This window comes from Lepisosteus platostomus, chromosome 1 (genome assembly GCF_059453375.1).
Source record: "Lepisosteus platostomus isolate fLepPlt1 chromosome 1, fLepPlt1.hap1, whole genome shotgun sequence".
In the NCBI taxonomy this organism is placed as follows: domain Eukaryota; kingdom Metazoa; phylum Chordata; class Actinopteri; order Semionotiformes; family Lepisosteidae; genus Lepisosteus; species Lepisosteus platostomus.
The window spans coordinates 13,629,659-13,646,094 of record NC_142611.1 but is presented as its reverse complement, the minus strand read 5'-3'; the positions used below and the strand labels follow the sequence as shown (position 1 = coordinate 13,646,094).

At 35.6% G+C, this 16,436-nt stretch overlaps 1 protein-coding gene and 1 long non-coding RNA gene across 4 annotated transcripts in view; one reads left to right on the top strand and one right to left on the bottom strand.

The window, feature by feature from the left end:
- The window catches only part of LOC148677744 (uncharacterized), a 30,844-nt gene extending 19,411 nt beyond the window's left edge, over positions 1-11,433 (bottom strand). Inside the window, exon 1 of the long non-coding RNA XR_015935368.1 lies at positions 11,319-11,433. This is a non-coding gene — a long non-coding RNA (uncharacterized LOC148677744). The remainder of the gene's footprint in view (positions 1-11,318) is intronic.
- gstcd (glutathione S-transferase, C-terminal domain containing) overlaps positions 1-12,728 on the top strand; it is a 60,047-nt gene extending 47,319 nt beyond the window's left edge. For all 3 annotated transcript variants that reach the window (XM_088625084.1, XM_088625095.1, XM_088625075.1), the window contains 4 exons: positions 6,566-6,699; positions 8,298-8,328; positions 9,275-9,344; positions 11,761-12,728. In XM_088625084.1, coding sequence (XP_088481210.1) covers positions 6,566-6,699; positions 8,298-8,328; positions 9,275-9,344; positions 11,761-11,912 — 387 coding nt within the window. In that variant the 3' untranslated portion in view covers positions 11,913-12,728. The remainder of the gene's footprint in view (positions 1-6,565; positions 6,700-8,297; positions 8,329-9,274; positions 9,345-11,760) is intronic.
- The last annotated feature ends 3,708 nt before the right edge of the window (positions 12,729-16,436 follow it).

The following is a 16,436-nucleotide window of genomic DNA, read 5'->3' as shown; positions in this document are numbered from 1 at the left end:
AAGTATTGCTATCATTTCACAATAACAATTAATCCATCATGGTTGCGTTATGAGCAGCTGGCACATTCTTATTCTTTAATAAGTGTGTTTTTTATCTCATCTTCTTATTTTCTCATATTTCCTAGATCCAGAGTTTTTCCATGTTCCTGCCTTTTGTCTACATTGTTACAAGTTTCTTCACTCTTGCAGTAATGTTGGAAACTCTTTGGTCTCTATTTTTTTTGCATTTTTATTTTTCTGATTCTTTATTTCCAGGCGATATCTTTAAATGCTCAATATGTTTGTATTGTTTTTGTTCTCTTTTTCTTAGAACAGCATTTGGACCAAATTTAAATCACAGCCCTTCAATTGCAGATTACAAACCCAGTATTTGGTGCTCGGTTTCTTTTCAAAAGAGGCAAGAAGCTGATAGCAAACACAAAGCTGTAATAAAATACTGTGTTTATAATTGGCATTTCAGGGATGGGTCAACCTTTTGACTTCATCCAAGTCTTACTCTTAAGAATGCATTTTGTCGCTTCTATTTATTTCAAATGGTTTTCACATTTGAAATATTATACTATTTTGATCTGACAAGGTACTCTGATGTAAACCTAAAAATAATTTGTAAACAAGACTCAATCTGTAAGTGCAGTTGTCAAGTGAGGCTTTGTCTTGTGCTTGGACGTACACAAGCAAGCTTCTAAGGGGACAATGACTTCAGGCAGAGGAACTCCTTGGGAATGCATGTCCTTACTTACCCCGGAGGGAGAAAATGCTATCTAAAGAGCTGTGGATTTACATTTGCATTGTTGTAGTATAGACTGCACTCATCAGCACTGGTTTAATTCAGCTTAGAAGTAGGGACCTAATAGACAGACTTGATAAAAGACCTCCTCTGCTCCTGCATCTCCTATAGCCTAACCAGTTCCAAATACACTGACCAGTGGAAACAGCTTAGCGAAACTGTAAGGTGATGTTTCCTAGGTAATTGGCATATCCTCCCGAGCGAAAACTTGAATATCTTGGGTGATTTTAGATCACTCAGCTCTTCTGTCGCCTGGTTAACCTTCCATGAGCATTGACAGGTTCAATAAAAATGAGACTCTTTGTACTCTTTGATGGTCTTTGTACCATCAACACCTACTATGCAAAGATTGACAGTAAGCATCGTGGTTCCTGTTTTTACTTACTCTGATTTGGCAGTTCACTTTTCTTATTACTACGGAATATTTTTGCTTTCTAATTATATTCAAGGGGTCCTTTTTGCCCTGTTGTACTATGATTATTGTAGTTACACAGATACATAAGCCACACTTCTATCAAAACTACCAATAAGACATTTTCTCACCCAGTTAACGGAAACAACAGACATGGTACTGATTGATATCTCTGAACTGTGAGAGCTGCCGACCATGCAGATAATACTAAACAAATACTGTAGGAATTGGCTATAGTAAAACTAGACCTGGAATTGTTTTTATATTAAGGTAACTAGCGGCAATTTGCCCTTTATGCAGAGACACTTTACAGTAGCTTATCTCTGCTATTACAGCAGTATTTCCAAAGAATGCATAACAGTTCCATCACACAAAGACATACTCTTCTGGAAGAGTGTGGATTATTTGCAAATGTCAAAAGGCCAGCGGGGTGTTCAGAGTTATGGTGCAAGTATAGGTGTAAGCAGAACATGAAAGCTTTTGGAATTAATCCAGATCAATAGAGGGTTGGCAGAAGACAGAGGCAGAGTCATCACGCTCTCCAGCAAGGATTCCAGCATCATGATAGCAGCTGCAGTAAAAGTGGTACACCATGAAACAGCAAGATGAGATGTGTTCCATTGGCCTCTGTTCCAACACATAGCAGTGAAACCTATGCCCATGTGCATAAATCTAAAATTGGTTTACACAACTGCCAGAACAAATATTCTAAATTCCTCAGACGTTCAAATCCCAGTGCATTCGAAAAGTGAAGCTTTCACCACATTCACCACATCCCCAAGATGAACAGTTGCAGACACCTGAAAAATAGACTGAGGTAAAGTAATGGTTCTTACAAAATCATTATGATTTATTTGGTGGCCTCTGGGCTTAGGATATTTTTCCATAGTTATTAAACGTGTTTATTCTAAACATTGAACAAAAAAGTATAGCTGCAGGAATAATGAAAATACAACCAAATTGGGGAAACTGCTGGACTGAAATGTAAGATAAATGGCTGCTGACCAGTGTCAACTGTAAAAGGTCCTTGACTGATGAGAAACAAAGCTCTCTGGCTGAGAGGTTAAGTGAAACGCAGTGCTCCCCTTTTGTAATCAGCAGATTGTTAGTGTTTTTTACTGGAAAACAATCTGTCAGGGGCCATTTAAAAGGAAAGTCACACGGTTAAAAATAAACATGGAAAAGGATGAGCCCATACATGTGTTTATACCTTGTATACAGTATGCCATTCTATTCTAGTAGGAGTCAAAAGTACAGTAAGCCACAAAACTGTGGCTGGAATTGTGTGCTTCATAAGGTTTAACTAGAAAATAGGAAAAACAGCAAGGAAATCAGATATTGGGGTCAATTTAGTGTGTTTTCAGTTTGGTTTGAGATTAGCAATAAACATCTATATAGTATACTGTAAAAGAACATACGTTCTGTGTCCAATATTGGCAGTTTTTGAAGGGCACTGAAAATACACCTAATTTATTGAAATAAGCATTAGACGTGATGCTTGATTTTGGCAAAATTGGAAAAATGTTACATTAGTCTCTGCAGCTACTCTAAGCATAACAGAAGACCACCAGTACTGAGAAAAATGTATAGTCCATTACACAACATTGCCTTCTCGGTAGTTAACACTGTCAGGATTAATTAAAGGATTTTTCTTGAATTGTTAATGAAAACAAGTGAAACGTATTAACAAATAGGCCTGTTTCCTATTTTATTCTTTAATTTCCTGTTCAAAACAAACAAAAAGCATTCGTAGCACATACGTTCTGTTATTTAGTAATTGGCTGTTTGTTTGAAGTTTGAAGATTGCATTTGGTTTCTGCAATCTGGTCTTCCAAAATGTGTTCCTTATTTCAACTGGTGAAGCAGTTATTCTCTTTTCTATCTGATCTGCTGTGTAGTGAGGCTGCTGGTTTAAAATGACTGTTGTATATCACCCAGGTGGATGATGCACCATAGTGGTGGATGAAGTTGGTCCCTTCCTATATGTCAAGTACTTTGTAATCCTTTAGGATGAACGGATGAATCCTCTAGTAATTGTTGAAGCCCCCCAAAACGTGATTTTACCTAAATTATATTAAAAAATCTCAAGCCACTTACAAGCAGAAAAAGAGCTTTAATCACACAACAGGGAGTCTGTGTTAGATTAAACTTCAGAAGATTTATTTTAGTACAAAGGAAGTTTAGAACAGTTGTGCCTCTTTATAATAAAAAAAATCACCATGTGTGAATGTGCTGGTTCAAGGAATAATACCCCAGAGTGTTCTGAAATAATTTGAGTATATATTGCTGTTTCAAAAACCAGACACGTTCTGCAAACATATTTCTATTTTCTAATTTTATTGGAAATCATTATCACATTCAGTTATGAGATTTGGTAAGTTTAATGCCTAACATCATTTTTATGACATTTATTTTTTTGGTCAGGAATGCGGGGTTGTTTTTGACTGGAGTGACCTAATAATGAACAATTTTAGTATACCGTGACTGTTGTAAGTTATTATCAGTACATTTTTTACAGATTTTTACAGATTTCTGTCTTTGAGAGGCTAAATTTAAATTGTGACGTATCTCAGGATGAGTTTTAATTGTTTCAATGTGATCAAATTTAAACATAACAAAAATGATATAAATTCCCAGTCATGTTTATTTCAAGGGGCATGTGTCAAATGGTGCTTAGTGTTACTGCACCTAAAAAGAAGTCATTTGTTTGATCAACATTTTTTTCAATTTGATCACAGGCAAATTTATTTCATCCTGCAGAACCTTCCTTACATAAAATAAACTTCTATGTTTATTTTTTAGGAATCTGTGTATATGATACAGCAGTGTATTGCTCCGCAAATTGCTCTGCATTTTTTTTATTTTGCTGTGTTGTTCAACTATGATCTTCAACTTTATGGTTTCAGATAAGATTCCAGTATTATATTGGGTAATGTATTATTGTTGCTATGAACAATTATTGTTATTAACTATATGAACTACTGTTAATTATGTTATTAATATTTATAAACATAATAAATGTTAATGTAATTATTAACATAACTTGTATTACGTTAATAAATGTTATTAGACATCTATTAACAATTACTAAAGAAGCTGTTTCAATTTGCCTCTTTTGCACATGTACGGTAGTGATGCCACCTTTTTGCTCTTGGGACGTAATAATGAGAGGAGAAATAACGACAGTGAGTCATGACAACTTAATGTTGGAAGGCTGTGGAAGTGGGAAATTAAAAGGAGAGTGCTGATGAAATGCATTTTTATGTCCCTTGAGAAATTAAATTTTAAAAAAAGACTTCAATCATACTTTTAAAAAGTCAGTCCTGCTGCACTATTCAGTCCGACAGTACCACCATGAAAGATTTCTTTGACAGGATTACATGAAAAAAACAGGTATTCGGCTTTCCTGCGGTGACAATATAAAAGAAAATACCGTGTAATTTCCATAGAGAGCTGGACTGCTTTCTCGAAAATGTTCTGCTCTCAGTTCATTAATCCCATGGTTCTGGCTGGCTAAACTTGTACCTCTCAACATGCAACCATTCAGCTCAGAGCATTCTTGGGAAGTAAAACAATTGACACAGGATTCTCTACTCCGATAGAGTATAGGAGCTCTTAAAACACCGCCCCATCGTTTACCCTTTTTTCTGGTTTTCAATGACAGTATTTTATCAAGCTCTACAGTATGTCAAAATAGTAAAAGCACCCAAAAAAAGGGGTAAAATGCATATGAAATAACAAAAGAAGCGAAAATGTAATTTGTATTTATAATATAATTTGGTAAGTGGTTCTTTCATATTTCTTTTTTTTCTGTGATACATTGCAAATAAATATGTCTGATGAAAAACACTGGAAAACAATTTAATGGTTTTCAGTCTAACATACACTGTGTATTTGTGGGTAATATTTGCTATTCTTACTCTATATCTGTGAACTGTAAGAATAAAATTGGAGTGTTTGAATACTAATAATGAGCTAATAAGCTGTGAAAATGTTTTAAATTATTCCATTTAAAATGTCAGATGACAGTTATTTTCTGTGTTAAGTACAGTATTTATGTTAATTCTGCACTAGTTTTCTTTAAGGGCTGTCAAAAATGTCATGTACTGCAAAGTCTTGGTCCTTTCATTTTTTAGTGAGTCATGATAACAGTGCCTTGCAGAGGTATTTACTGTAGATCTTTGCCTGGTTTTCATATTTTGTTGTTTGAAAACTTGCAGCCATGATGCTTGAAGTATCAATTAATGTATTATATATAAATTCATTATATGATAACAGCCTTCAAAGCAAACATATTCAATATGTAATATTCATATTACAACGTATTCAAACCAAAATGTAAAAAAGTTAATAGCTAATTGATTTGGAAGAAAAATGGAAAACTAGTCAAACCCCTTTACTGTGGCAAACCTAAATTAATGTATTAAAATTTGTAAAAATACCTTAACATAACACACAATTTGTTGAGTGGCCTTTGTCTGTAATAATAATGGACCACATGATTTGACAAGAAATATACCTACTGTATCTCTGTAAGGTTACAGAGAAAATCAAATCTTTACAGAAAAAACCTTCTTTAGAGCTTAAACTGAGACATAAATTAACCTTTTAGGATGACAATAATTCAAAGCACAAGGCCAGAGCTACACTGGAGTGGCTTAAGAATAAGAAAGTGAATGTCCTTGAGTGTCTCAAAACTGCTGGCCTTAAGCAATCCTCAAGCAACTTGAGAGAACCTAATCATGTCAGCTAAGAAAAATGGGGAAAAGTGCACAAGGCTGGTGTGTATAGTTGGTAGAGAAGTGCCCAAAAAGACCTGAGGCTGCAATTGCTGCCAAAAGTGCTTCCACCAAATATTGAGTTTACAGCTCTGAATACTAATGCAGTTCCCGTTGTTCATTTTTCTCTTTAGTTTTTGTCAAGGTAAAGGTGACTTGTCTTGCCTTTGGAAGTATTTAGTTTGAGATTTTAGTTTTTTTAAAATATATTAATTTAAAAAAAGGTGTATATATGATTTTGGAAGTTAACTACAGTAAATGGGAAACCCTAGGAAGTGTACAGGATGAATACTTTTGCAAGGCACTGTATCTGTGCATAACCACTGCTTTAGAGCCCACGCATTTTATTCCGTTGTTACATACTGTATGGAAATTTTAATTTCACCCAAGTATTAATACATTTTATTAGATTGAAAGTCAGACATGGTGTTATCCTTTGTTTTACTTACGACACATAAGCAAAAGAAAAAAGCATGTTGTTTTTAGTTTTGAAAAGAATTGGTGTTTGATGTGCATGTTGACTGTTGTGTTTGTCAGCTTTCTTGCCATTGCTCAGAGGGGGATTTTTTTTTGTCCGTGTGCGTTCAGGTTGCACTTCACGCCTGTGGAGTGGCAACAGACATGGTGATTGAGCTCTGTGTGAAAGCCCAAGCTGCCTTTGTCATCAGCCCCTGTTGCTACGGGTTCATTCAGAACACACTCAAGTTCACCTTCCCTAGGAGGTAAGAAGAGATCTGTTTCTCGCAGCACAGCCTGGCCTTCCTAGCGAGTGTCTTGACCTTGGTGCACAGATATTATGTTGCCCTCTGCTTTAAGAAGTTAGACACTGATGAAAACTGCAGGATGAGCTCCCTGCTGAATATAGGACTTACAAGCATCGAGTTTATTAAGAAATGTAGTGTGATTCCAGGATGACTGTGTATAAAACTAAAGCCTTGCTATCAGATATTAAAAAGGGGGCCGTGGGACCTCTTATTAAATTTCAAAGCCGCCAATTTAATATTGAACAACCACATTTTGTTTCTCCATTTTTACACTGTTGTGAGGATTTGTAGAGAACTGATTCATAGTGAGTCTCGAGTTCATTAAATGTACTGGAGCGAGCTTTATAAGGATCCTTGAAGCAAAAATTACTTGCTGGACGAGTAAAAGCATTTGTTCAGAGGACTGGCTAAAACACACAGTCCTTAACGGACTGTGATTGGTGTTCTGAAGATGGGGGGGGGGTACTCAGACAGTCACATGCTCCTGGCTATGTGTGCCTGTGAGTTGGCAATGCTGTCAGGAAGAGCTGCAAATATCCCCCATTTGACACTGACTTTATGGCTTGTAGCATAAAATATATTAGATAGTTCAGGGGTGGTTAGGTGATTTAATTGACAATTAGTAATGGTACATTTTAAAAAGTAAAATAATAGGTATTTAAAAAAATTAGAATCAGATTAGATCAATTCCCGTTTTTTAGGAGACTCAATTGGGAAGTGGAGTAATTTCATACATTACAGATCTCTATTTCTCACACTTTGTTTCCAAGCAAATTCCTAATGATGTGATTTCCACTCCAACGTAAGGGGTGTGTTTGACCATTTTAAATTCCTAGAGCTAAGCAATTGCTATATTTTAGAGCACTTTTAAAAGAGTATGGAATCCATGCGACTATATCAAACAACTAGTTGAGATTTTCTTTTGTATACATAGTGTAAAAAAATGAATATTTCCCTCACTGGTGCTGTAATTTTTTTAATTAAAACTCAGTTGAGGTTCTCTGGTAGAATAGTTTGATCAGATTTACTTCTCAGTTCAATTATTTTGCTTCAGGTGGTTGGGTACAATAATTAGACACATGAAGGTAATGCAACTAGAAGAAATTATTTGGCTGCAGTGAATTCTGTTATATTTTTTCCTTAATCTACTAATTTCCCTCATCTTCCTACAGATGATGCTGCTTAAAATATCTATTTTCAATTTTCACTTGTTCATAATGTGTTTGAAATCAATGCCTATATGATTGTATTTTTCTCTTAAGGAAAACTTAAATTTACCCAGCACTTTGCTGAATAAAGCTCAAAATGTCTGTAATGACTATAGTAGTATCAAATATAAAGTGTCAAAATTTCTGATGCTTTGACAGGAAGTACGAATCGATCTCTTTCCTGGACTCTCGCACTCAGTAATATATTAACATTACTGAAGATGTCAGTTATTTTGTTGTATAGAATGGAAATTTAAAGTTATTTGGAATCATATTGTGGTGTCAATGGTTTTGTTTTCATTTTTATTGTTATTTGTCTCTCACTTTTTAAAATATGCTTTGTTACAGCAAGCAGTTTTTGGATGCTTTGTCCTATAAGGTATGTTTTACCTTATAACTTTACCTTGTATTGATGTGAGGTACTGTACCAGTGCACAATACAAAAGAAAGAAAAAATACCGGCTCATATCATACACTTACTGTATCTTAGTCCTACCCTTGCACAAACCTAATCTTAACTATAGTGTAATCCTAGTTCTGATCAATCCCAGACCTTTGTCCTGAATGTATGCCTAACCATACCAGAATGATCCCTGTGGTCAAGATGGAAATGTCCACACCCCTGTATGAGACCTTTTATAACTCCAGAGGGGTACGGGATTTACTTTGTGTGAATGTGAAGCCACATGTCCCCATCTAACACAAAGAAGAGAGCAGCTGTCATGATTTAACAGTTGGAGATTTGAGAGCATTAAAAAACATTTTTTCCTTGCAGTTCACTTTATATCCCGGGATAGTGTTTCATTGAAAATCAGTAAAAAACATCAACTTTGATCAAAATAGTTTAATTAAACCCAAGGCTAGTTTTGTTTAATTAAATAATTGTTATTTCCCCCCTTTGTGCCATCTTATGTTTTCATTAAGGCTGCTTTACAGAGTCACGGTGTCTTGTGGTTTCTGTTCCATTCAAGCCCTGTTGCTAATGGCCTTGAATTGGGGGATTTTGAGATCCAATCTGCAGGACTAATCAGGTCCCTTCTGAACCAGGTGTGAATAGCAGTGATCTGAAGTGATTAATTGAATTCAATAAATTATACTTAAAGTGCACTATAAATTAACTTGCAGCTTTCTCCTTTTTATTTCATTTTGTATGTCCCTGATAATGAATTTCAAACATCAGGGTATATTAACATAATTTTAATCATTTCTGTGTTGCTCAGATTGTATAGCCAAGGGTAGCTTTCCTTTGATACTGCCTCTTTCCCCATGTAACATTGAGAGCCATGTGACGTTTGCACCATGTCTTCTGTGTCTGCCTCTTATAGGAGCACATGATCCTGTGCAGATTTGCAGACCAGACAGCTGTCCAACTGCCTGCTGGTCGACGCCTAATAGGTAGGTGTTATTTTTCTACTGGTGCCATGGACTTATCACACCATATACTGTATATTGGTCATGTAACGCAGATGGTCTTTAATGTTCTTTCACTCCAACAGGTGTCGGAGGTAAAACTGAATTTTGGCTTCTTTTGTAGAACAGTTAAGATATCTTTTCATTCTTTAATATACTGTAGCTAGTAGAACTTTAGGTTGATTGAAGAAATAAGTATTTTATTTTTTTTGCCCGATAATCTTTGGCCCATTTATTCCTTTTTTGTTTGATTTGTTTTTGAGGTTTTGGTAACTTACTGTATATAAATTCACCAGAAACTCTTTTAATACTTTACTTTGTTAAGTAGTGTATCAAAATATTTTTTAAATCTGTCAACTACAGGTTTGCATTCACATTTGAAAGGGAAGGGAGGGATTATTAAAAACAATTACAGGAATCACTACATATTGTTAATTAGCACTGTTTCCATGAGAGAACAATTGTTTCTAAACAGTGTTTGCTACAGATCATCAAAAAAGCACGGGTTCTCCACTCTCCCATTAACAAGAGGCATGTGTGCGTCTATACATCCGATTGTTTTTGTCATATCGTTTCCCACTCCTTTTTTATTGGCAATAAAATAACACTTTCAAGTTTTCAACAAACACATGCTAGCCATCTTTGGTCTTGAGATTTAATGCTTAACAAATGTGTCTTTATTGCAGTGATATTGCTGTCACCCTTCACAAGCTTTCCCCAGTACATGAACTCTATCAACCATTTCACTAAGGAGATCAATTTCGAAACAATTAAATGTTGTTCCTGATGAACTGAGAAACTTTTTATTGAAAGTACCTTTATATAAATGTAACCTTAATTCTCCTTTGTTAAATGTAAAAATTAGAAATTCATGGTTTGGGCAAATTACCCTGTCATATGTATAATGAAGCATAACTCATTCCAGTCCTATTATGCAGAATTTGATAAATTGGCATGCACAGCATATCCACTTTGCAACAATTCAGGATATTTAAAATACAAATGGAGTTGGGATTCAAATTTTATCACTATGGATTTTTTGTGAGATACATGCAAAGAAGCAGAGATCATTCAAACATATTTTTTATAATGTTGCAGCTTCCCATCCGACTGATTTGAATTTGATTGATCTGCTGATGCTTTAAAGTAGAGGTGCTCTATGTCATATGTAGAAACAGCTGTGACTTAAAAGCTGTGACAGGAATCTTTTGGACATCTGCCTTCCGCAGGATGGCTTTGATCTAATGAAATCCTATAAACAAGATCTGTAATTTTGTTGGGTATTTCTCAACACTTGTGAGAAGACTTACCTGCAGAAGTAGCAATATTAGTTTAAGCCCCCTCCCGTATGTAAAAGCACTTTGAGATTCTTTGGGATGTCAAATTGATTAATATTATTCTAATTATTATTTGTAATCACAAAGCAGTCAGACGTTAATCCTATCATATAGGTGTCTAAGTCACACAGATTTGTATTTTGTGATGAATTTTCAGGACGATCATTTTCTCAATCAGACTCCTGGTCAGAAAGGGCAGGCATAAAACACAGGAAGGCTATATTGTTTATACTGTAGACTCAAAAGAAGGGTGAGACTTATTGTACCACAAGAGGATGCTGGTGTTTTAGTTACCACAGCAGCTTGACCAGTTATGGACTGCATCACATATGCAGTTTGTACCTGTCTGGGATTTCTCGTTCATTTCCCAGCTCCAAAGCTGCATGGACCACAGACAGGCAAACAAATCTGTTGAGCCAAAAGACTGATCATGTCTCTCAGTAGGTTTGCAACACATTTAATGATCCAGAGGGTCATATCTCCATACCAGACCCTCGCCAGATAAGCCTGGTGTGCTGAGTTTACTTTGAAGGTTTTACTTTACTGTGAGGTTTTCATAGTGAGAAGTACAATACATTGCAATCAAGAATCTGATTAAGATGCACACAAAAAATGAACTTACCTTAAAAAAGACTTGTTGTTGATGTTGGCAGTTGCATGATTTCTTTGAGTGGAGTGTCCAGAAAAGCTAGTTCAAGTAGGAAGCTGCGTCAGCATGCGTAGACTGCAAAGGAACAAGTAAAGGTTTATTCCATGCTGAAAAGAGGAGAAAGGAAACACAACGTGTCGGCTGTGGAGCCTTCTCTTCGGTCGGCTTCTTCGGCTCACGCCTGAAGAAGGCTCCACAACCGAAACGTTGTGTTTCCTTTCTTCTCTTTTCAGCATGGAATAAACCTTTACTTGTTCCTGTCCAGGAAAGCGCTATATATACAATAGTAAGTGTCAGGAATTATTATTATTATGCAGATATGAATATGAACATTTTAATTGGTCCATTCAGCAACGAGCTAAAAGTGAAAAAGGATCTCAAACAGCCTGCCACCTTACGTTGTGACCCCTGACAGGTAAGCAGTGCATGGGCCTTGTGGACCTGGATAGATCCTGGGCAGCAGAGAGTCATGGCTACTGCGTCAGAGTAATGACCATGGAGCCCGGGAGCTGCTCCCCGAAGAACAACATGCTGGTGGGGGTTGCAGCCGGTCGCAGTCTTCCCTGAGCTGCAGGAAGACATTCTTCTCTGCTGTCTCCGTCCCCACTGAATCATTCAAACATCATTTTATAGTGTTTTAGCGTCACTGCCTAAGGAATTTGAATTGAAATAATCTTCTGATGTTGTAATCTGCTCTATGTCGCCAGTAGAAGCAGCTGTGACTAGAATCTTTTAGTCATCTAGTGTCAGAAAACTGGTTTTGGCATAAAGAAATCCTCACCCAGTGAAGGTGCTGAAAGTCAATATGATGCTTCCTTATGATGTCCTGGTATCTCTAATTATTCAAAGTACCATATGCATCACACCCTCCATGTTTCCTGAATCCAGGTTTGTTAAATCTTGCAAGGCATCACAGCTGTGAAGGTGGCGGAAAAAGATCTCACCTCAAAATTAAACGTGCTAGCAAAGATGAACCATCAAGCTATCAGTTTTTCTAATTTGTTGTTTTAGATTTTTATTTTTAAACAAAAAAAATTAGAAAAGTTTTGTAGATTTTAATAGTAATGCCATTTTTTATATTAACTTTGGATCATTTCAGTATTCCACAATGTTATTGTTTTACTTTAAAACAAATAATGCAATGTATACAGTATACTGTATATTGATGTAAATGCTTTGGGATTAGATGTATAGCAGACTCCTTGTTATAAAGTCATGAGCTTTTGTCCACCCACCCAGCCAGAACATTGCCTGGTAATGCTACTTAATGAGAGATAATAAACTGTGTTGCATCATAAAATGCTTTATACATTGCATCTGTGGACAGAGGAAGAAACTTGTTCTATTACTGTAAATTGAGAACATTAAATGGATTTAATGAAACACTTGAATTTTGTCATGTTTTATGTTGTATTATTGCATCCTACGTTCATTTTCATTACAAAGTACATAATCATTTTTTGGTTCACCATTCTTTTAAGTTTTTATGAATGTGGCATTGATTTTTTTCAGGAAAAAACAAATATTTATTTTAAATGTATACCTTGCTACTTTACAATATTGGTTTTAAGTGCATGTTTAAATTAAAAAGATTTGTACATGTTTGCATTCTCAACTACAGCTTGTTAATAAATTTCCAAGGAAAGACATAAGATGCTTTAGACATTGCATCTGTTGAGGAAAAAAAACTTCTATTACTGTGAATTGAGATCATTAAATGGATTTAATGAAACACTTGAATATTGTCATGTTTTACATCATGTTATTGCATCCTAAATTCATTTTCATTACAGAGTCCATAATCATTTATTGCTTCTTTTAAGTCTTTATGAATGTGGCATTGATTTTTCTGCTCAAGACTGACAACCTGATGGTCCTGATGCTTATAGAACTGGAATATTTCAAAAGGGAGATACTTAATTCCATTATTTTACCTGTGGAAAAATACGAGAACTATGGCTAAAGATGAGATCTGGCTCACCAGTAAAACAAATTAGCCCTTATAAAATTGTATCGTTGGACCGTGGCAAAAAACTGTAAGGCACAGAGAAGTATGATTTGGCAAAGTAAATTTGTTTACTTTGCCAAATCATAATGGTGTAATGGTGGTAAAGTCATGGAAAAACAAAAATAGCATACTGACTTACGAAGATCAAACCGAAAAAGGAATCTTCTTGAATGTCGGGCATATAAGGGTTTTTTTTAAGGAACATATCATGAGAATCTGGACTGATACAGAACTACTTTACATGAAGTATCCATCTGGTATTTTTAGAAGCTGTCTTTTAAAAGAAAATGGAAATGTACCAAAGAATATCAGCCTTAATGTTTCTTATAAATCCCCCTTTTCAATTTGAATTCATTTTCACTATGAATTCCCAGGTTATTTTTTAGCTTTATTTAAAAAAACCTTCATCCTTTCTCACAAATCCATTTTTTTAGCATGTCTGGTTTGAGCCTGATGAGAACAAAGTAAGAGATTTATGTGCCCCTGAAGTACTGTACAGTTTGTTAATTTTGAAAGGCTTTAGAAAAATAGGTTTTCCTTATTGTTATTTGCTTCTTCTGTAGATACATAGTCCCTTCGGTGGGCATATCATCTACCTAATATTTTGAAAGATTACATCATCACTTTATCATTTCACAGGACAAATATTTCTATAGGTTTGAAAGGCCACTGAACCGTATTGTATACGGCTGTGCAATCAAACGTAAAATTCACAAACATAATTTTGGGAACTGCTTTTGCATGTTCATGAATCATGTGATTTCAGGCAATGAAATCTTCACTGTAATGTGATTTAAACACCAGGCAAGAAAAGTGAAAAACAAAGGTACAGTATAAACCATGCTTCTCCCTCAGCTGCATTCTGCTGTACAAGCTTGCTGAGAAATCGAGCCCTGTTCAAACATTTTTCCCCCCCATACACTTTAAGGAATGTAAATGTACACATTTGAGAGGTGCAGTGGGAAAAAAGAATGCAGCAGCATAAGTTTGTTAAAGATAGTTCACTTCACTGACTCAGCATTACCCCAGTGCAAGTCTCCCTTCCCGAGTTCCCTATTTTATGATTTGCACCACATAGGAGCTTTTTAATCACTTCCGACTTTTTAGATCCTATCAAACGTTGCCCATTCATTTCTTATCCCCTTTTGCCCTTGAAGCTGAAGTGAAGGAGAAAATCCTTCTTTTGGCTCTGTTATTTGCATTAGAAAACTCCCTTTCAGATCCTAACTGGAGTTCAGTAGGTAAATCCCCCTTCAGTGAGCAGTAGTCAAAGAAAAGGTTTGTCCATCTAAAAACCACACAGAAGCACTTTTGAACTAAGGAGGTTTTGAGCAAATTATGCTTCTGTAAATCCTGAGTGAAGTCTTGTCATGGTTTTTCACTACAAATGACTCAAAAGCACTGGATTAGGCTTTCATTGCATAATTTTACAGACTTCCAGTGTCTTGCTGTTGGCAAGTTTGTTCAAACTAGACATATACTGTACTGTACAATACCTGAAAGTCTGTGTACCAAAACACTTTGTGCCCCCAAAACATTTTGGTGTCTGACTAAATAGAAATATCTTACTTTAAAAATGTAAAGGTTCTGCTGTTTAATTTCAGATCATTTTATTAAAAAGAGACTGGCACTTTAACACACTGGATATGGATTATGATAGACATCCTTTTCAAATGCTGAAAGCCGTTTAAGGTTATTGGTAAGAATAACTGTGTTTTCATGAGACCACATACTGTGAGTGTTTCAAAGCTTAAATAAAATAACGCTTATTAGAGTGTTAAATGATTAAGAATATGTGAACGCCACCTTTTACTATTTTTTTGTAATGCTATTAAAACTTTCACGTGGCACAGAAAATTTTAATTATTTTCAGCAGTATTACCAGTTAAATAGCTAAACAGATCAGATGTACCGACTTTCCGATCTAATGTATACTATTAATTTTAAATGTCATAAAACAGGAAAGTTAATTTATAGCTGCACCAAAATATTCTGGTTGTCACAAATCGTATTAGCATGTCGTGTGTGTGCAAATACCCATTAAAATGTGATCAGCAGCTCTGACGATGATTTTTATAACATCTCAACAACTTTTGTGTGCCTCCAGCAGTCCAGGGCAGGCACTGGCAGCATGTGCAGTCCAGACAGTCTTCGCTGAAATACTTTATTCTCTCTGCCAAAAAAATACTTATTATGCCCTGATGTGCATTGCTTAATAACCCTGGCTCCATATACCAGCTGTGTACCGTAAGAGTCTTGTTAATGCATGACACTCGCTTGGTAAAGGGTTACTTCCGTTCTATTCCATACTGTATGTATTGATGTGAGTCAGTGCTGAGGGTTTCTTGAGAAGTCCTCATAAATGAAAATTTATTATTATTGTTGATGGTGTAGTTATTCTCGGAATCGCAGATAAGGTGTTACAGTCTTCTAACATTTTTTTGTGCGAGTTTCAGATCAAGCTCGATTCTTTTTCGGAAACCTAAGTTAATTTCTCTATAGAAATATTTTTTTTAATACATTTATCTCATGGCGTGGCACTTGACTAAGGTGTGGTTCTCGTGCCACGCACTAGCAACCAAATGCTCTATGTTGAGAAGAATCTCACTCACATTTGAGAAAAATACATTTACAATACGGTGTATTGTACAAAAATACAATATACTGTGCACGATACTAGAAAATGTAGAGATCATTTAGTAAGTGATGAGACAAATAGAGCAAAACGCAAAATATGCATAAGAAAAAAAACGGTTCTTAAACATGACAATTACCACTGCCGAACACAAACTCTTGAATATTATCATAAAAGGAATCCTGGGAACAACAAATTGAAAATGTCAATTGAGATATTTTGACCAAACTTCATTGTGACCGAAGCTTTATTTTCCATGGGGTCTGCCCAGTCAAAACTACAGTATCTGTTGGCACGCAGTAGGTGAATACATCCCCTCCCCAGAAATCACTTATTTATAACAATCAAGTCTCTTTAATGTATGTATGCAGCGGTAGACTTAGGAAGTATTAATGTATCGATTTATGTCGGTACGCGCCCGGGTTACTGTTTTACAACCACAATACCC